Below are 16,956 nucleotides of genomic sequence, written 5' to 3'. Positions count from 1 at the left end.
CAAATTAGGAGACTTATTTTGCAAAAAAGATCTTTATTTATTTTTTATTTTATTAATGGGTCTTTATCTTTTGGCATGTAAGGTGGGAGGTTCAAGGTTGAAGAACAAAGCCTTGACCAATTGAGCTAGATTCTCAATCCCGCTTAATAGTAGTTGTAGAAATTACGTGTATTTAATTAGTTTTTTCGCTGTAATTATTTAATATTCTCAGTTTTTAATCATCCATTTACATACTCAAACTTTTTTCACGACGTGTTGATGAATGCAACTTTTGGGGTTCCACAAGGAGGCGAATTACATGAACAGTGTGTTTCAACATATTAAAGGAGTTTTTTCATGGTTTTTTAATGTAGGGGCATGTGTTTATATACAGTGAGTCCACCTTGTTTGAAGATCCAACTCATTCATTTGTTGGCTGTGCCCAAAAAAATCATCTATATAAGATGATCCTAGTCCTCCTGGATGTAGAAGTCTCCATATGGTGGCTTTTACCAATCAATCAAGGGTTAGGATCATCCTATGTAGATGATATTCAAAAAAAAGTTGGGCCCCACTATATTTTTTGAAAAGCAGGTGCAGCTATGTGCAGACGTCTTATAAAAGGTAAAAAAACTATTTAGTCTGTATTTAAGTGTCTATACTCCTAGATAAAAAAGAAATACAAATGCTAGGTAGAGCTGCAACCAAGGTTTTAAATTTCAGTTTTGGAATACGTTTCAGTCCTCACCGAAACCAAAATTTCAGCCGAAATTTTTTACGAAATCAATCGGAATTGAATAAAGTAATATTTTATCGCGTACCGAATTTTGGCTTTTAGCTGAAATTCCAGGATAATATTAATTATTAAATAATGAATATAAAACTTTTTTTTTTGTGGAGATATTCCTTAAATTTCGGCCTGAAATTTTGGGGGAAACGAAATTTCGATCCAAATTTCGAAATTTGTGTTGAAATTTTGTAACGTTTCGACTTTACCTAATTTCGGTTTCGGTCTGAAATTTTGGATTTTGGTCAAAATTTAAAACCTTGGCTGCAACTTGGGCTAAGTTGGGTCGGGTTGAGGCCAGCACTAACCCAGCTCGATGTTGCATTCTCTAACCCTAAACCTAACCCAATCTGAGCCTCGTCCGAGATGGTCAACCCTAACTCAATATGCGTCAAATCTTTCAACTCTAACCCCAATCCATCAAATCCATTTTTTCCAAAGTTGGGTCAGGTTGAATCGGGGTAGGATTCAACCTGACCCAAGACAGACACATAAAGATACAACTAAAATAAATAATAATCTTGTGGGATTTTGAAATTTGTGACAGAATCAGTCACGGATCGGGTTTGGGTCGCGTTGAGTTGCTCAGGGCATCAACCCCAACCCCAACTCAAAATTAAATAAGGTTGGCTTTTCACAACCCTAACCCAATCTGAGCCATATTGGGTTAAACCCGTTGGGTTTGGGTTGAGCCTGGCCAAAGATGCACCCCTACGGCCTAGATGACAACAATTTTCTATGACATGATACAATATTTATATGTCCATTCTTTAAAAATAAAAAAAATATTGTACAGTACCATGGGATGATCCAAACCGTCCATTTGATAGGCCACAGCCTAATGGATTGTGTCCAAAAACAAATGAATACTAAAGAGGAACTGCATATGATGGAAACCTCTATAGATCGAAGGGTTAGGATCATACTATGGAAATGAGTTTTGGGTCCAACTGGACACAAGTGAAAACTATAGAGGAATTGCATATTATGGAAACCTCGATAGATTGGAGGGTTAGGATCATCTTGTGGAAATGAGTTTTTGGGCGCAACGTATTTACGCTGCGGCCCTTCGATCCCCCGATCCAATTGGGGGGCAAACGCCTAAGAATAGATCGCTTGGATTTACGAAAGGGTTGCTTGGATTTTTCAATGATTTATTCCTTTTCTCTAAAATCCTATTTCTTTATTCATTTTGATTTTAGATCCGGCCGAAATAGTAATAGTACTCACTTTAAATTGAGTATTCATTTCCCTCCTATTTTGCATATCCATAAGATCGAGTCTATGGTTTTCCAAAATAGTGTAATGTAGAAAGGAGTGTTTCAAATCATTGCTATTTGACTTGGCATATGAATTCCATTGGACCCATAAACGATACACTGGAATAATCTTTTTGGTCTTCCAATATCAATAGGTTGATTGTTTTGCTCCTGTATCTTCCAAAAGGGAAAAAGATCAATGAGAGTTGTTTCATAGATTCGAAAGAGAGTATCATGTTCTCCTTCCTATCCCAAGAGACATGTTAGAGCCACAGGCATCCCACTTAGATTGATGACAGTTTCTCACTTCGAATCTGTAAACTCGTAATTTCGATCACCTAGATTGATGGCAGTTTCTCACTTTTATTTATATATTTCCGTAAAAGTTACCTCATGGGGAGTTGCCTAAATATGATCGTTGCTTTAGCTCTACCCACGCCAGCGGCATGTCTCTATGCGGGACCTACAAAAAAAGGATTGAGCTATTTTGGTAGATACATTCAACTAACACCTATACTCTTACCAATTAACATCTTAGAAGATTCCACACGAAGATTACTCGTCTTCCTAATGCTGCACACAAGAGAAGGAAATTTTCACCCTTTTTCTTACGTGGAAATAATAATGATTCTTAATCCCGTTCTTCTACCGGTAAAATTTAAAACCTAGGAAGTTTTTGGTAAAATTTTCGTCCCATCTCATGTTTGGTTGCCTTTTAGCATTATAATTTTGTTTTAATCCTACTCTTGTAACGATTGCTTACGAGTATGACATGGACTCCGTGTCCCATCTTTTTCTTTCCTAGGGAATGATATCCTCTCTTGCCTCTTTCCTTCATTCCCATATTTGGTAATGACACCTCTAAATTTTGGCGGGAATTTTAAGAATTGTAGGAAAAAAAATAAAACCTAGCAAATGCCATTGACTTCACTGTTGGGATTAAAAAGCTCATAGGATAAAATTTTTATTTGCAACCGGACGGCACAGATTAAGATTTTCTTTTCTAGGACTATTATAATCCTGAGGGATTCTGAGCTCGTAGGAGCCCCTATAGAAAAGGTGGAGAAGGGTGCTACCATTAGATCCATGTCATCTATAGTACATTTATCGTGAAACTGAAAACCGTAGAAGTAATGACGTGGATCCAATAGTGCCGCCCTTTACCACGGTTTCTACTGGGGCTCCTGTATGAAAACTATACAAAATACATTTCCTAGGTATAGAAAATGAGAACTATACCCTTGTACTGTCATACGTGGCAGCACTACAGTGGTTGTTTCGGACAACCCTAAGACGACCACACCTTGAAACAAAGAATTACATCATTCACCCGTACATTGTTTTCCCACCGGACCACCCGTCATTTCCCACGAAACAGAAAGCAAAATAAAAACCTAAACTCACACACACTGCAAAGAGAAGCTCTGCTTCTCTGGAGTTTAGACTTTTCTTCGTGCGCCGAAAAAAAAGAAAAAAGAATCAGAAATGTTCCAAAAACCCTAAATCTCTAAATCCCTCACAGCCCTTTAAAGGCTGTTATTATCATGCCCTGCTCCGCCTTGTTGCGTGGCTTCTTCAGAACTGGTCCTCTTCTTACCATGTATCTGAAACCAACCGCTCTTCAATTCCCACTCCGTTCAAACCCTAGAAACCCTAGAACATCCATTTTCTCTGCGAATTCCAAAATGAAGGATCGCGTTATTGGTAATGGCACTTTCTGCATCCCACAGAGGCGGTCTATCATCGTTTCATCTGCTTCAAATGTTTCTACTCGCTCTCTCGACTTTGATTGGCGGGAAAATCCAAGGCTCTTTTCAAACCATAGGAATAATGAGCCATACCCGTTCTTTCAGCAGCCCAGTATGAGCTATGGTAGATACGCGTATGATGATTACTCTGAGGATGAGTCTGATCACGAAGTTGATTCTTCGAATAAGGTGAGTCTCATTTTTCAATTTTAGGGTTTTGCTATGCCGGTTCAGTTCTTGGGTTATATGTTTTTTCTTTCTCAGCAAATAGTTAGTTTGTTTCCTGAAATTCAATTCATCTTTTGTTTGAGAAGTTTGATTGAAGTTGAATCTATAGAAAATGTGCAAGATGTGATGTTACGTGCCTAATTGGCCGTAACACAAATGGATAAAATAAAAGATAGAAAAGAAGGGGAGAGAGTTTGATTCGAGGCATCTGGACCTCCTAAAGGTTCAATTCGAGAGGAAACTTTAGGAGTTTTATTAAGACATAACTTAAATACAAGCACAAAGGATGGCCATCACTACCCTATTAACCCACTTACATGACACATAAGGAATACCTAACAACCATAACCCTAAAACACAATACCCACAAGACTGGGGTTATGTCTTGTCTCCCAAACCGTTTGAAATAGTTTTGTAACTGTTTCTTGAGAGGAAATTAAACATGATGTTTGAGTTTTGAATTTGAAAGGATTTGCACGGTTATTCTCTTGGTGTGAGTTTGTTTTTTCCTTGTGAGCAAGAGAGTGAAGCTTTGTCTCTTTGGAAAAGAGGTGAAGAAGAAGAACACAAGTGTTGTTTGATTTGATCTCTTGGTGAAGAAGAAGCACCTTGGTTTTTTCGGTTATTTCTCTCTAGTTAAAAGAGAAGGAAAGATATTAGAGGAGTGAACTCTCATCTCTTGGGAAAAGGAAGAAAGGTCACACTTTCTGTTTTGGCTTTTCTCTCTCTTTTTTGAATGGTTGCAAATTTCATTTAAAAAGAAAAGGGAAGACCGAAATGGTCAACCGGAAAGTACAAAGAAGAGCCACAAGGAAAAAAAAAGGTGCTACAAAGTAAAAACAAATATTAGGGTGGAAGGAAATCAATCCTCTCCAACCCCTGCTTCCCCACATCATCTCCAACAAGTCTATCTGCCACACTGTTAGCGGACCTTCTGGAGTATTTAAACATTATAGACGTCCCTTCCACCCGGTCTTGAATCTCGTCAAAGAACTAGGCGAATCTCCAAGGAGGGACAATCGATCCAATAATAAACCACCGAATGACATTCATGGAGTCTCTCTCAACTATCACTCTATCCAACCAGTCCTTGTTCAGACACTTGATTCCTTGGTGGATGGCTCGCTTGCATCAGCTATCCCGACTGGCCCAGAAAAGGCCCAAATCACATCGCCACTTGAGTCTCTTAAGACACCCCCTAGGCCTGCTGGACTAGGGTTACCCATACTAGAGCCATGAAAGTTGAATGTTAGCAACCCATCCGCTGGAGCCTTCCAATCCTGAACAATCAGTGGACACCTTTCTACACTATAGAACACTTCCCTCCAACGCTCGCATAAATTGAAGGCTGATACGAGCCGAAAAGAAGGAAGGTTTCTCACCCATGCTATATTCAATGCTATCACTTCAATTAAGAGGAAGTGGGGGGGGGACTTAGCATTACCTTCGAAGACTCTAGAGTTCCTTTCTTTCCATATGACCCACAAGGTTGCTAACAGGGAAACATTCGAGGGCATTTTTTCCTTTTTTCTTCCAAGGTACTGCCGACCAACCTTCTAGAAGCTCAGCAAGCTTGGATGGGAACACCCAAGACATACTAAACTTGGATAGAATACCGCTCCAGACCTCCCTGGTTACCTTACAATGAATGAAACTATGGTCAATCGACTCCCCTGCTTCTATGCATAGTGGACAATGCTCCACTATCCATCCTTGGCATGCTGTCGAGCTGAAGGTACATTCTCTTGGAGGAGCTTGAATTCTCCATACTTCAGCTTCCATGGAGTGCACAAGGATGCTCTTATTTTAAGTAGAAGACTCCATGCAGAAGATTAGCATGGCTCTTGCGCAAGGATGGCACACACATCGAGAAATGGTTCAAATTTTTACCATTAAAAAAGAAGACTCCATGCAGAAGCAGGGTCAACAAAACCTTTGTTTTTGTTTTCTAAGGAGCGGATGCCCCTACCATTCAAAATAAAAAGCAGCTGATGTCCCCCCTCGCCAGTCCATCTCCTTTCCATCTTCTCTTTTTTGCTTTTAAAATTTGAAATGGGAATTGTACTATCTTCCTAATGCGTCCTTTTCTTCCTATGTACATTAAAATTACAAAAATTCCAAAAATCCAAGACCCATTAAATATTTTTTCCCTTCTACCAACTATAATAAAGTTATATAAACATTTTGAAGAGCAAGGAGCAATCCCCAGCAATGGCAGAAGAGCAAATAGCGAATTCCAGCAATGGCAGAAGATCAAGTAGCAATCCCTAGGCATGGCCTCTCTCTCTCTCTCTCTCTCTCTCTCTCTCCAACCACTAGAAATGGAAGTGGAAACCCTAAAAATTCCATTTCGTATTTCTATCATCTCTAATTTCCTTTGCCGCAATTTCTTCCTTGTTTATTGAAATCTTCCTTTTTTTCTTTGTCTTCATTAAATTATTTCAAACGGTCCGATAAGTCTAAGGTCTTGAATGGAATATACATTGTTTTGCAAATCTTTTCTCTTATTTCGTTGATTTAGGCATTTTTTTCTTATTTTCCCGCCTCTAGATCAATTTCAAGGATGTCACTTCGCAACTATCTTAATTCGTTACCCTTCCGCATAATTGTCCTAATTTCACATTTGTTGAATTCATAAATAGAGAACCTTCCATCGAAAAAGGTAGAGGGTGTTCTTTTCATTTTTAAGAAGTAATTAAAAAATCTAATGCAATGAGTTGCCCGTCCCGTCTCAAGGGATAATTAGGAAATAATTAAGAAATAATCTTAAAGTGGTCCAAGTGTGGTCCCCACCATCTCAAGGGATCCTTAAACTGAATTTTGATGGGTCGAGTATGGGGAATCTGAGGCCCTCAGGTATTGGCAGGCTGCTAAGGAATGAGAATGGGGAGGTGATATGGGCATTTAGCAGCCCAATAGGGGTTGCAGACTCAAATGAGGCGAATATTCGAGCCATTCACCAAGGAATCAATTATCTTCGAAGTGAAGACTTAAGAAGGGTGGTGGTAGAAGGGGACTCTCTCAATGTTATACGATGGCTAAGAGGCTCACATACTGTACCTTGGAGATTTGCTGCTCCTTTTGATGAGATACATGACAAGATTGGATCTTTGGGATCCTTCTCGATATCCTTCAACCACTTAAGGCGGTCATCAAATGGAGAATCCGACAAGCTTGCTAGAGAGGGAGGGAGAGAGTGAAGCTCTTTGACTTTCTTCCTCCCTAGCTGCTGTTTGGTTTTGTTATCTTGTCGGTTCTCTTTCCCCCTTTCTTTGTAATCTTGTCGGAGCCCCTCGGTCTCCGTTTTTTCAATGAATACAATCTTACCATTCCAAAAACAAGAGAGTTGCCTGCCCCATATCGCTAATATGTATATGTAGCATAACAGGACCCTTCGAAGTCGAATTATTGTGGGAAGTTGGAACTCTTTTTTTTTTTTTTTGAGAAAAATAACGATCAACACACAAGAAAAGAAGTGGACCAATTGGTCTGACAACAAGAGAGAGAGAAAAAAAGACAAGAAAGGAACACTAACTGTATCTCAAGATGTTCTCTCCCACCCATAGCAATTCCCCATCAATTCATTCTCGAGCCAAAATATTGGCTGCATCCTTGGCCGACTGGGGGAAATGAGAAAGGGGCACGATGATCAGTTTCCAAGTATCTCTAATTTGTGATAATTTATTCGCTAAACACAAAGCAATATCATTTGTGAATTCCTCCCACACCACAAAATTACAAAACACAGAAATTCATCAGCCCTTTTATAGCAACACTCTAATTTCCACTTCATTCGAATCTGCCACCAAAATAGGGTGAAAGAAAGCTTTGATAGTGGATCACTGATCTTTAATCACACCGCCTATGCTCGTCTTGTCAGAGTTTCCTCTTGAGTTGCCATCAAAATTTGATTTTAGCGAGTTTGGGGGAGGCAAAGCCCACTTAGCATCCTATCAATTCATCTTGAAGTTACACTTGGCAATATGGTTCCTTTTCGTCTAGTAGTCACAAGTTGACAAGTCACCAATACACTCTTTTGTCCTTTGAGTAATGCAAGATTTGATTTACAATTGGCCACACCTGGAGGCGACACTTTGTCCTTGAAAATTCAATTATTCCGCCCTTTCCAAAAGCCACTTAATGAAGCTGGAAGGGTGGTTTTCCAAATAATTTTGCCTATTTGCTGGAGTGGGTGGGTTTTGGGACTCGGGTACTGGGGTGGTGGTGGGGAGTTCCAAATACCATTCCAGAATAACTGGGAAGCTGCCTGAATCGTCTATTGTCTTGTCATCAATAAAGAATCGTAATAGGACCTACACGTAACATGTAGATAAACTGGACTCAGCTATTTTGATTCTCTGATGTAGATTACGTGTGCCTTCGAAATGCAATTTCATATGCAACAATGCAAAGTGATGTATGGTTTGATGCTGATGATAGAGTCGCATGAACTAAGCCATTGCTGCCAACATCATGTGTAAATGGAGTAAATTCACATTTAATTATTTATTTCCTTTGTCTGTGTTTGTATATGTTGGTTTTATTGTTTCTTTTTAAAGTGTATATGTTAATGTTTTAAGTTGACTGATGGGTTTGCATATGTTTTCAACTTCAATCTTTTCAGGGTGCTGCAACTCTTGAGAACATTGATGAGTGGAAGTGGAAGTTGAGCATGCTTGCTCGCAATGGAGATGAGCAAGAGATAGTGTCAAGAGAGAAAAAGGACAGACGTGATTTTGAGCAACTTGCAGCATTGGCCAATAGAATGGGGTTATACTCGTACGTTTAATTTTGATTGCATAGATATTTTTAGCTTTGTATATTATCCATTGACTGCATTCTGAAATGAGTTGAAAAATTTGGCAGCCGGCAATATGCAAGAGTAGTTGCTTTTAGTAAGGTCCCACTGCCAAACTACAGATCTGATCTGGATGATAAGCGCCCACAGAGGGAGGTACTTTCTTATAATTTGCACTCACCAAGATGTTTCATTTTTTTGACAGAAGTTTATGCGAACACTAGAACATGTTAATAATTGCCCAAACTTTGAATAATTATCTTTAAAAAGGACAAATCTCACCCTATCAACAACTTTTACCGTAAAAGGCCCCTACAAAAGTTGAGGGAAACACAGTTTTTTTCTCTTAAGAAAGGCATGCATGTTTATATGTCTTTTTCTAGTTTTTTATATAATCTTTCACCCTTAGTAGGATCTTTTTGACGTTATCACGCATTGATAGGTGACTATCCCTACCGGTTTGCATAGAGAAGTGGATGCTTTACTTGGAGAACACCTTTCTCGAAAGCCCATGAGTATAGGAAGCTCTCAGGATTCTATCATTTCAAGATCAAGTAGCAATGGCAGTATTGCTACTGACGACGGGCTTTTTGAGCAACAGGAGCCTCATGCTGCTACTAGCATTGTGATGGAGAAAATCCTCAGGCGTAGGAGTTTGCAGCTGCGCAGTCAGCAACAAGATTGGCAGGTTCAATTTACTTTGAATTTTTTAGAGCACTCTTTATCTTCAGCAATTTACTTGTTGATATTCTCTTGTTTCACACTATTCTATCTACCGTCACATTTCATTTCGAGTTTTGCTATTTTTTATTACAAAACCTTACATGCCTAAGGCTATTATGTTGAGTAGGCTACATTATGCAATGTAAGTTACTTCGCAAGTTGTAATACGTGGCCGCCGCTCAGTTTTCCCTCTCTCAGATTGGTATATTTTTTTGTTGGGGCCCACACCCATTTTTAGAACTCTCTTTTTTATTTGAAAATTTTTCGTACATAGTTATTGATAAGTAATATTATATATAAAAAACGACGAACGATACTGCCTGGAAAAGTACAAAATATGGCAGGTCAAGTCCAGGTCATTCTTATAAGACTGGAATGTTAGTTCGTATCAGTAAAGAAAAACATTATGTTTGCGCGGGTCAAAATGATAATTGCACTTAAAAAAACTATTCAGTGTTATGAGTTATCTGCTATTCTATCGGGAACTGTAATGAGTTGGCTGAATGGGCTAGAACTACTCGGTTTGCAAAATTACTCACCAATAGTGTAAAATTTCTTAATCAATCTAATAAGATATTTTTTTTACATAGTTATTGATACATTTGGGACAAAGGCTTAGTTGAGTTGAGTTGAGTATAGTTATTGATAAATAATGTTATCTATAAAAAACGATGAACAATGCTGTCCTAAAAAGTACAAGATATCGTAGGTCAAGTCGAGGTCATTCTGATAAGACTGGAAATCTTAGTTCATATCAGTGAAGAAAACATTATGTTTTTCCACCATGTCATGAGGTTGGCCAATAGCGAGGCAGACTGATTAGCCCGTGCCGGGGTGGCCCTAGCGTGCTTGGAGTTTTTTTATTTCCTCTCGCTGTAATTTTGATGTATTTTGTTGATTGTTTTTCCTTTTATTGACCACATCGGCCTTTCCTTTGATTTAATAAAATCTCTATTGTTAAAAAAGAAAGAAAGAAAGAAAAACAATATGTTTGCACTCATCAAAATGATAGTTGCACTTCAAAAGAATTATTCAGTTTTATGAGTTATTTGCTTTTCCATCAGGAACTGTATGAGTTGGCTGGATGGACTAGAAATACGCAGTCCGCGAAATTAGTCATCAATAGTGTAAAATTTCTTGATCAGTCTTGTAAGAGATGGAATCATTAAAAGAATATTGTATACTTGACACTGTATTTTTTTTTTTGAAAGGCGACATAAATTCATTAATAATAAAAGGGGCATTCGGGACCAGTAGTCCCAGCCTGCTGGCACAACATAATATAATACCGGGCTTGGGCATACGCATGACCCAACTACACCTCATCCGGGTACAAAATATTACAAAACCAAAACCAACTTCCCTGATCCGTTCTCCTAATTGGAAGTAATCAAAGAAATAATCTACGAAACGTTTCCTTATTGACAAGATCCACATCCCAATCTTCTGAACTTACTAGATCCCCTACCTCTTGTCAGAACTGACCTCAAGAGGAAACCCTAGAAAAGAAATCCAAGAACAACAAAAAAACCCCATACAACAAACCAGAGCAGAATGTAACCCCAAAATAAAATGGACAATACCTCCAAACCTTGTTATCAAACCAAAGCCACAAAGAAGAGGACCGACCATCATCCATAATCCATTCAAAACCAAACCTCAAAAAAGTATATAAGAAAACCCCAAATCAATCGGCATTGTATTTCTTTCAAGTCTTTTCCGTTTCATTTTATTTATTTTTTGATAATAAGACATTGCCTTCAATGGTGGAATGTCTACCTTGCATGTGCTCATAAGAAAATGAAGACTAGTTAAAAATATTAATCTACATCAACATGAGAGTGGACTTAGCTCTGTATATAGCTAGCATGGGAGTACCTTTGATCTTTCTCAAAGAATGGAATACCTGTAGTATGGTTCAATAGGAAGCCGAAAATTCAGGGGTTCCTCTCATTTTTTGTACCCACTCTCTAATGACTTAGACAAGGATATGTTCATAAATCTTCCTTTTATACCCCTTCTCTAGCAAGCCTATTGGCGACCCCGTTAGCGGAACGACGCACATGCTGGAAAACTATAGATGAGGTACACACCCAATCTTGAATCTCATCAAATAACCTAGCAAATCTCCAAGGGTACAGATGAGGGCCTTTGAGCCATCAAATCACATTCAAAGAATCACCTTCAACGATTACTTTATCTAAGCAATTCTTATCCAATAACTGTAATCCTTGATGCACAGCTCTAACTTCAGCTTCATTTGAATATGCAGTACCAATGGGGCCTGTGAAGGCCCAAAACATCTCCCCTAATTCATTTCTGAGACCCCCCCAAACCCACCCCCACCCCCCCACCAATTCCGGCAGGGCCAGGATTCCCAAAGCTAGATCTATCGAAATTCAATTTCAAAAGGCCTTGAGATGGAGGCTCCCTCTCCTACACAAACTCAGTCTGCATGTCCTCACTACTACACACCTCCCTCCATCCAAGCCACAAGTCATAAGCAGACGCAAAAGCAAGGGATGATATTGATTTTCATTTTTTTTCTTTTTTCATCAATCCGATGTATCAGTTCCTTTTCCCAAGCCAAATCAGTTACTACGGTGTTGATCCCATAAAAGCAACTAACAGGAATTTTTCTTATCTAATCACTTGATAGGTCTTGAATTAGATTGAAGTTATCCATGAAATTAGCATTGCATCTATTCCCTCCCTTTTTTGATAAACACAATGATTACATGCATTTATTTTGATAATATATGATGGGAGACTAATAAGTCTAAATTGGTTAGGATCAGAAATCTTCTGGGTTCCATGTCTTAATTGTTCCTTTGCCTTTTATGGTACGTAGGCACCTTTTTGTCTGCAAATGTTCCTTTGTGAAATATCCTTGTGGCATTGGATATATATATATATATATATATATATATATATATATATATATATATATATATATATATATTTATATATTGGAAAAGTATTGTATGCTCGAGCGTACCAAGCTTATGGTACGCTCGAGTGCCCAATCACATATGGGCCCACTTTGTTAGGATGATCCAAAGCATTCATTTGAAAGGCCTTATCATGGATAGGGTGTGTACCAAAAATCAGCTCCATAGGATCATCCTAACCCATCCATTTGTGGAGGGCAAAATGGACAGACCACAAATCTGCCCATTTTTGCCCTCCACTTTTGGAGGGGTTAGGATGATTCAATGGAAGCTGATTTTTGGTACACACCCTATCTATGATAGGGCCTTGCAAATGAATGCTTTGGATCACCACAAAAAAAGTGGGAACCATGTGATTGGGGCACTCGAGCGTACCATAAGCTTGGTACGCTCGAGCGTACAATCCTTTTCCTCATATATATATATATATATCTGGTGCTTTGAATTATGATGAGTTTGAGGTTCATGTTACTTCTCAATTCATGCCATTATACATTAAAGTCATTCACTAAATAATTGTTAAAATGGTCGAACTCATTGCTCCCTTAAATTGTAGTATATTCATCTTGGCTTCGGCTGTTTTGCTTCCATTAAGACCTTGTTTTACCTCTTCAAAAAAAAAAAGACCTTGTTTTTACATATATGACTTGCTTTTGAACAAGGTTTTAAATTTCGGTTTCGGTCACCACCAAAACCGAAATGTTTCGGTTTCGGGCTGAAATATCGGCTGAAATCATGTAAAAATATGATTATGATTTCTTTTTTATTTTTAATTTCGACCGAAATTTCGGCAATTTCAGTGGAAATTTTGGCTATTTCGGTGAATATTTCATAAATTTCGGTGGGAATTATAACATTTTGGTGGACTTTTTAAAAATTTCGGTGGATCTATTTATGTAAAAAAGGCTAAAAATGAAATTTCAGTTGAAATTTCGGCCGAAATTTAAAACCATGCTTTTGAACTGAATTCACACATGTTTTGTTGACATATGCCTCTCTTTTATAGGATTCCCCTGACGGGCAAAAAATGCAAGAGTTTCGCAGAAGTCTTCCTTCATTCAAAGAAAGGGAGGCACTATTAGCAGCCATTTCACAAAATCAGGTTTGTCTGGGTATTTTCTGGTTTCCTTTGGTGTAATTGATTTATATTTCTTTGCATCTATGAAATGATTTTGAGATATGTGAACTTTGAAGACATCTGGCACTTCATTATTTTTGGTGGTTTCATTGATCTACTTAGATTTTCTTGCGTTCTTTGATATGTTTAGTTTGATTTAAGATTTTCAAAAACATTGAACTACTCGTTACTAAAATTTTGGAGGAAATTGCATGAAAATTGTATTTGAAAACCTTTTAAACTCCAAAGATTCACTTCCTTTCTAAGGGAGGTCTGCTACATGGAGGAACAAATAAACTTTCTCACTTCCTACTTGTCCTCTCCGTATTCAGGCATGCTGAAATTGAATTTTGATGTTTCAAGTATAGGTAATCCTGGACCTATTAGAGGTTTAGGAGGCGCCGCGGAGGGGGGTGATGGATCTTTAGAGATGAGTTCGGAGTGACCAAGTGGGCCTTTTCTGGGCCAATTGGAGAAAAGGATTCTAATGAGGTGGAAGTGATGACGATCTTGTTTGGTATCCGTCTTACTGATGGAACTGATATTGATCGATTGATTGTGGAAGGAGACTCCCCCATTGTAATCGGATGGTTGTCTAGTAGGAATCCCTACCCTTGGAGGTTTGCGAATGCAATTTGAAGAAATTCAGGAGCATTTGGAGGGTTATCAAGTTATTTTTCAGCATGGTAGGAGATCAACCAACAACAATGCCGATCGGTTAGCTCTGTCTGGAGTTGATAGGACTTGTTTGGAGTTTTTGACCATCTTCTTCCTTGATCTTCTTGTATATGCAGCTTTAGTGTGGTGGCAGCTTTAGTGTGGTAGATTGGTTTTGTTTGTTTTTGTTTTCCTTTGTATTGACCACCTCGGTCGTCAAGGGTTCTTCTCCTTTTCTTTTATTGGTAAATTATATTACCATTCAAAGAAAAGATTGACTTCCTTTCTTTTCAAGATAAAAAATGCACATAAACAGCTGGTTGAATGTCAAACAAAGATATAATTGAATGTATAACTCATCTATATACAGTTCCAAAAGTTGTCCTATTAGTGGTAATGGTTAGCTTTCTTTAGAACACTTGAAAATAAGCATCATGCATAGACAATGGCAAATTTTAGGACATACAATTCATGGATACCTCATTACCAAGAAAAGAGATTAAAGAACTGAAGCTACCTCATAATTTAGAAAAAAAGTTGTATTGGCATTCTGTTCTTCCTTTTCCACGCTCTTTGAGGTTTTCAATGAAGTATTTTTGCAGCTGCCTACAAGTTAGTCCTATGCTTGATGGGGAGCATCTTCAATTTTCCTTAAGCAAGAAAATAGTCCTCAAGATTTTCTAATTGCTTGGAAGCTGCTAAACTGGAATTCCTATAAGCAACAAATTCCAGGAGGGGGATGGACATGCTCAAGAAGCAGAAGGAGAGAGAGATCGCGCCTTGCACTCGGATAGCGCTAATCAAGGCAAAATCGAGAAGGTGGCGGGGGGACTGGTTCGGCTCATCCTGTGACTATTGCAACTTCAAATGGCGGAACAGATGCCGACGGTGTCAACAGAAGATAAAGAATCACTCAATCGGATTCACACTCCCTCCTCCAGTGCGGGGTGCTCTAAAAGGAAGAAGTAAGGAGGAATCGAGTTGGTGGCCTGGGGACTGGCTTTGCTCAACCTGTGATTACTTTAACTTAAAATGGCGGGGTAGATGTCGACCATGTCACCAGGACAAAAAGGAAGGTGTTCCCCCTATTTGTGTGTTTCCCATCAACCCAGAAGTTTCTTTGGCTAATGTTGAAAAGGAGGTCGACCAGTGGCCTGATTCCGGGACGATCTCCTCATCAGTTGAGGGAGGGATCCCGTCCTTATCTATTTCGGGTAAGGAGGTGGAAATGAGATTGGATACTCTAAGAGCGTGCTTGGTAGGCAGGAAAAAAGACATAATCGGGACCCTAGCTGACCTTTGGCTTTGGGCAAAAAGATTTTGGGACATTCCTTCCCTTGCTTGTCCCTGTACTTTGTCAAAGGATGAAGTCCTAATTATGTTTGAATTGGAGGATGTGGCTTCCAAGATCCTGGCCAAGGGAGCTGAGGCCTGGGGAAACCATCTGCTTTCTCTGTCTACCTGGAATCGGGATTATGTTCAAGGCACATAAGCACTTTGGGTCAATTTCTACTGCATCCCACTACATGTATAGGCTACCTCAACGATCGAAGCTTTAAGGAATCTTTTTGGTCCGGTATTGTAAGTGAAAATGAAAGGGAGCCACAGCCAGTGTATGAGCTTTGTGTCGGCTAAAGTTCTTGCCCCTCGATGGAAGTTGCCTTGTTCTTTTGTTAAGATACGGATTTCAGATTATTGCTACATTGTTGGAATCGAAATCCAGGACACTATTGGGCCTCAATCTTGCTTCGATGCTGTTAATTGCGAGTCCTCTCACAACACGGGACTACTGACCTCCCCGGTGGTGGCCCTGTTGGATTCTATGGTGGATCATATCCTGGATTTGGGAAGATCGCCGGTGACCAACGTCGTGAGTCAACTGTTGTCTCCTTGGGGGATTCAGGGCAGGAGAACTAATGCTCCTTTGGGGCCCACTCTCTTGAATTCAAATTTCAAATGTCATCATTCAATTGCAATGGCAGGAAAAGTGCAGGGCGTGCTTCCCAAAATTCCCCCTCCTTTGCTTCCCCCTCTATCTGATGGACTTGCTTTGGGATCATCAAGTAAGCATTTTGGACAAGTCTGTATTTTACCTGTTGGATCTAGTACCACTAAAGGAGTTTTTGGGCTGGAGGATCCTTGTCCCAAGCGTGTTAGATCCGCTCGACATTTGTCCTCAGTCGGAAGGTCTATGAAGCGAAGGAAGGTGTTGGGAGTCATTAAACCTGGGGTTTCTGGGTTATGCCTTTCTGGATCAAAGCTCAGGTCTCGAAAGTTTTAACTCTGGATTATCTTGGAAGCGAGGCTTTGTCATGGACCTGTCCGAAATTCATTCTGGGAGGTACCCTCGAGGAAAAACACCCAAAAGGAAACCAGAAATGTCTACAAAGTTACCTTCAGATAGGCCGAAGGATAAAAATGAAAGTGTTGACAGGGTATTACATAGTCATGTTCAGCCCTCCTCTTTACCCAAAGCCTGTGTTGCCTTTGGGTGAAGGATCATCAGGGTCCCTCTAGCTTATGACAAGGTAGAAGCTAGATGGCCGCGCGGGAATGGGGTTATTTTCGATAGAAGTTAAAATTTAAGTTTTGAGGATCCTTGGTAGATTTTGATTGATAGCTGGGGGATAGCGAGTTTTTTTAGTGTTTTCTGTATGAAGTGGAATAATTCTCCCTATGGTGTTGCTTTTCATCACTGACATAGGTGAT

At 39.2% G+C, this 16,956-nt stretch overlaps 1 protein-coding gene and 1 non-coding gene across 2 annotated transcripts in view; both read left to right on the top strand.

Moving 5' to 3' along the window:
* Positions 1-3,400: 3,400 nt before the first annotated feature.
* Positions 3,401-16,956, top strand: part of LOC143854002 (DExH-box ATP-dependent RNA helicase DExH3-like) — a 43,451-nt gene continuing 29,895 nt past the window's right edge. The window contains exons 1-5 of the mRNA XM_077363700.1: positions 3,401-3,962; positions 8,626-8,780; positions 8,868-8,955; positions 9,242-9,487; positions 13,480-13,575. Of these exons, the coding sequence (XP_077219815.1) occupies positions 3,570-3,962; positions 8,626-8,780; positions 8,868-8,955; positions 9,242-9,487; positions 13,480-13,575 (978 nt within the window). The 5' untranslated portion in view covers positions 3,401-3,569. The remainder of the gene's footprint in view (positions 3,963-8,625; positions 8,781-8,867; positions 8,956-9,241; positions 9,488-13,479; positions 13,576-16,956) is intronic.
* On the top strand, positions 5,787-5,889 carry LOC143855365 (U6 spliceosomal RNA). Its single transcript, XR_013237857.1, has one exon. It is a non-coding gene; the product is annotated as a U6 spliceosomal RNA (small nuclear RNA).

The sequence above is a fragment of the Tasmannia lanceolata genome, unplaced genomic scaffold (assembly GCF_043159265.1).
Source record: "Tasmannia lanceolata isolate RefF3 unplaced genomic scaffold, GAP_Taslan_0.1 ptg000020l, whole genome shotgun sequence".
Classification (NCBI taxonomy): domain Eukaryota; kingdom Viridiplantae; phylum Streptophyta; class Magnoliopsida; order Canellales; family Winteraceae; genus Tasmannia; species Tasmannia lanceolata.
The sequence above is the reverse complement of the archived record's forward strand: the minus strand, read 5'-3'. Positions and strand labels throughout refer to the sequence as shown.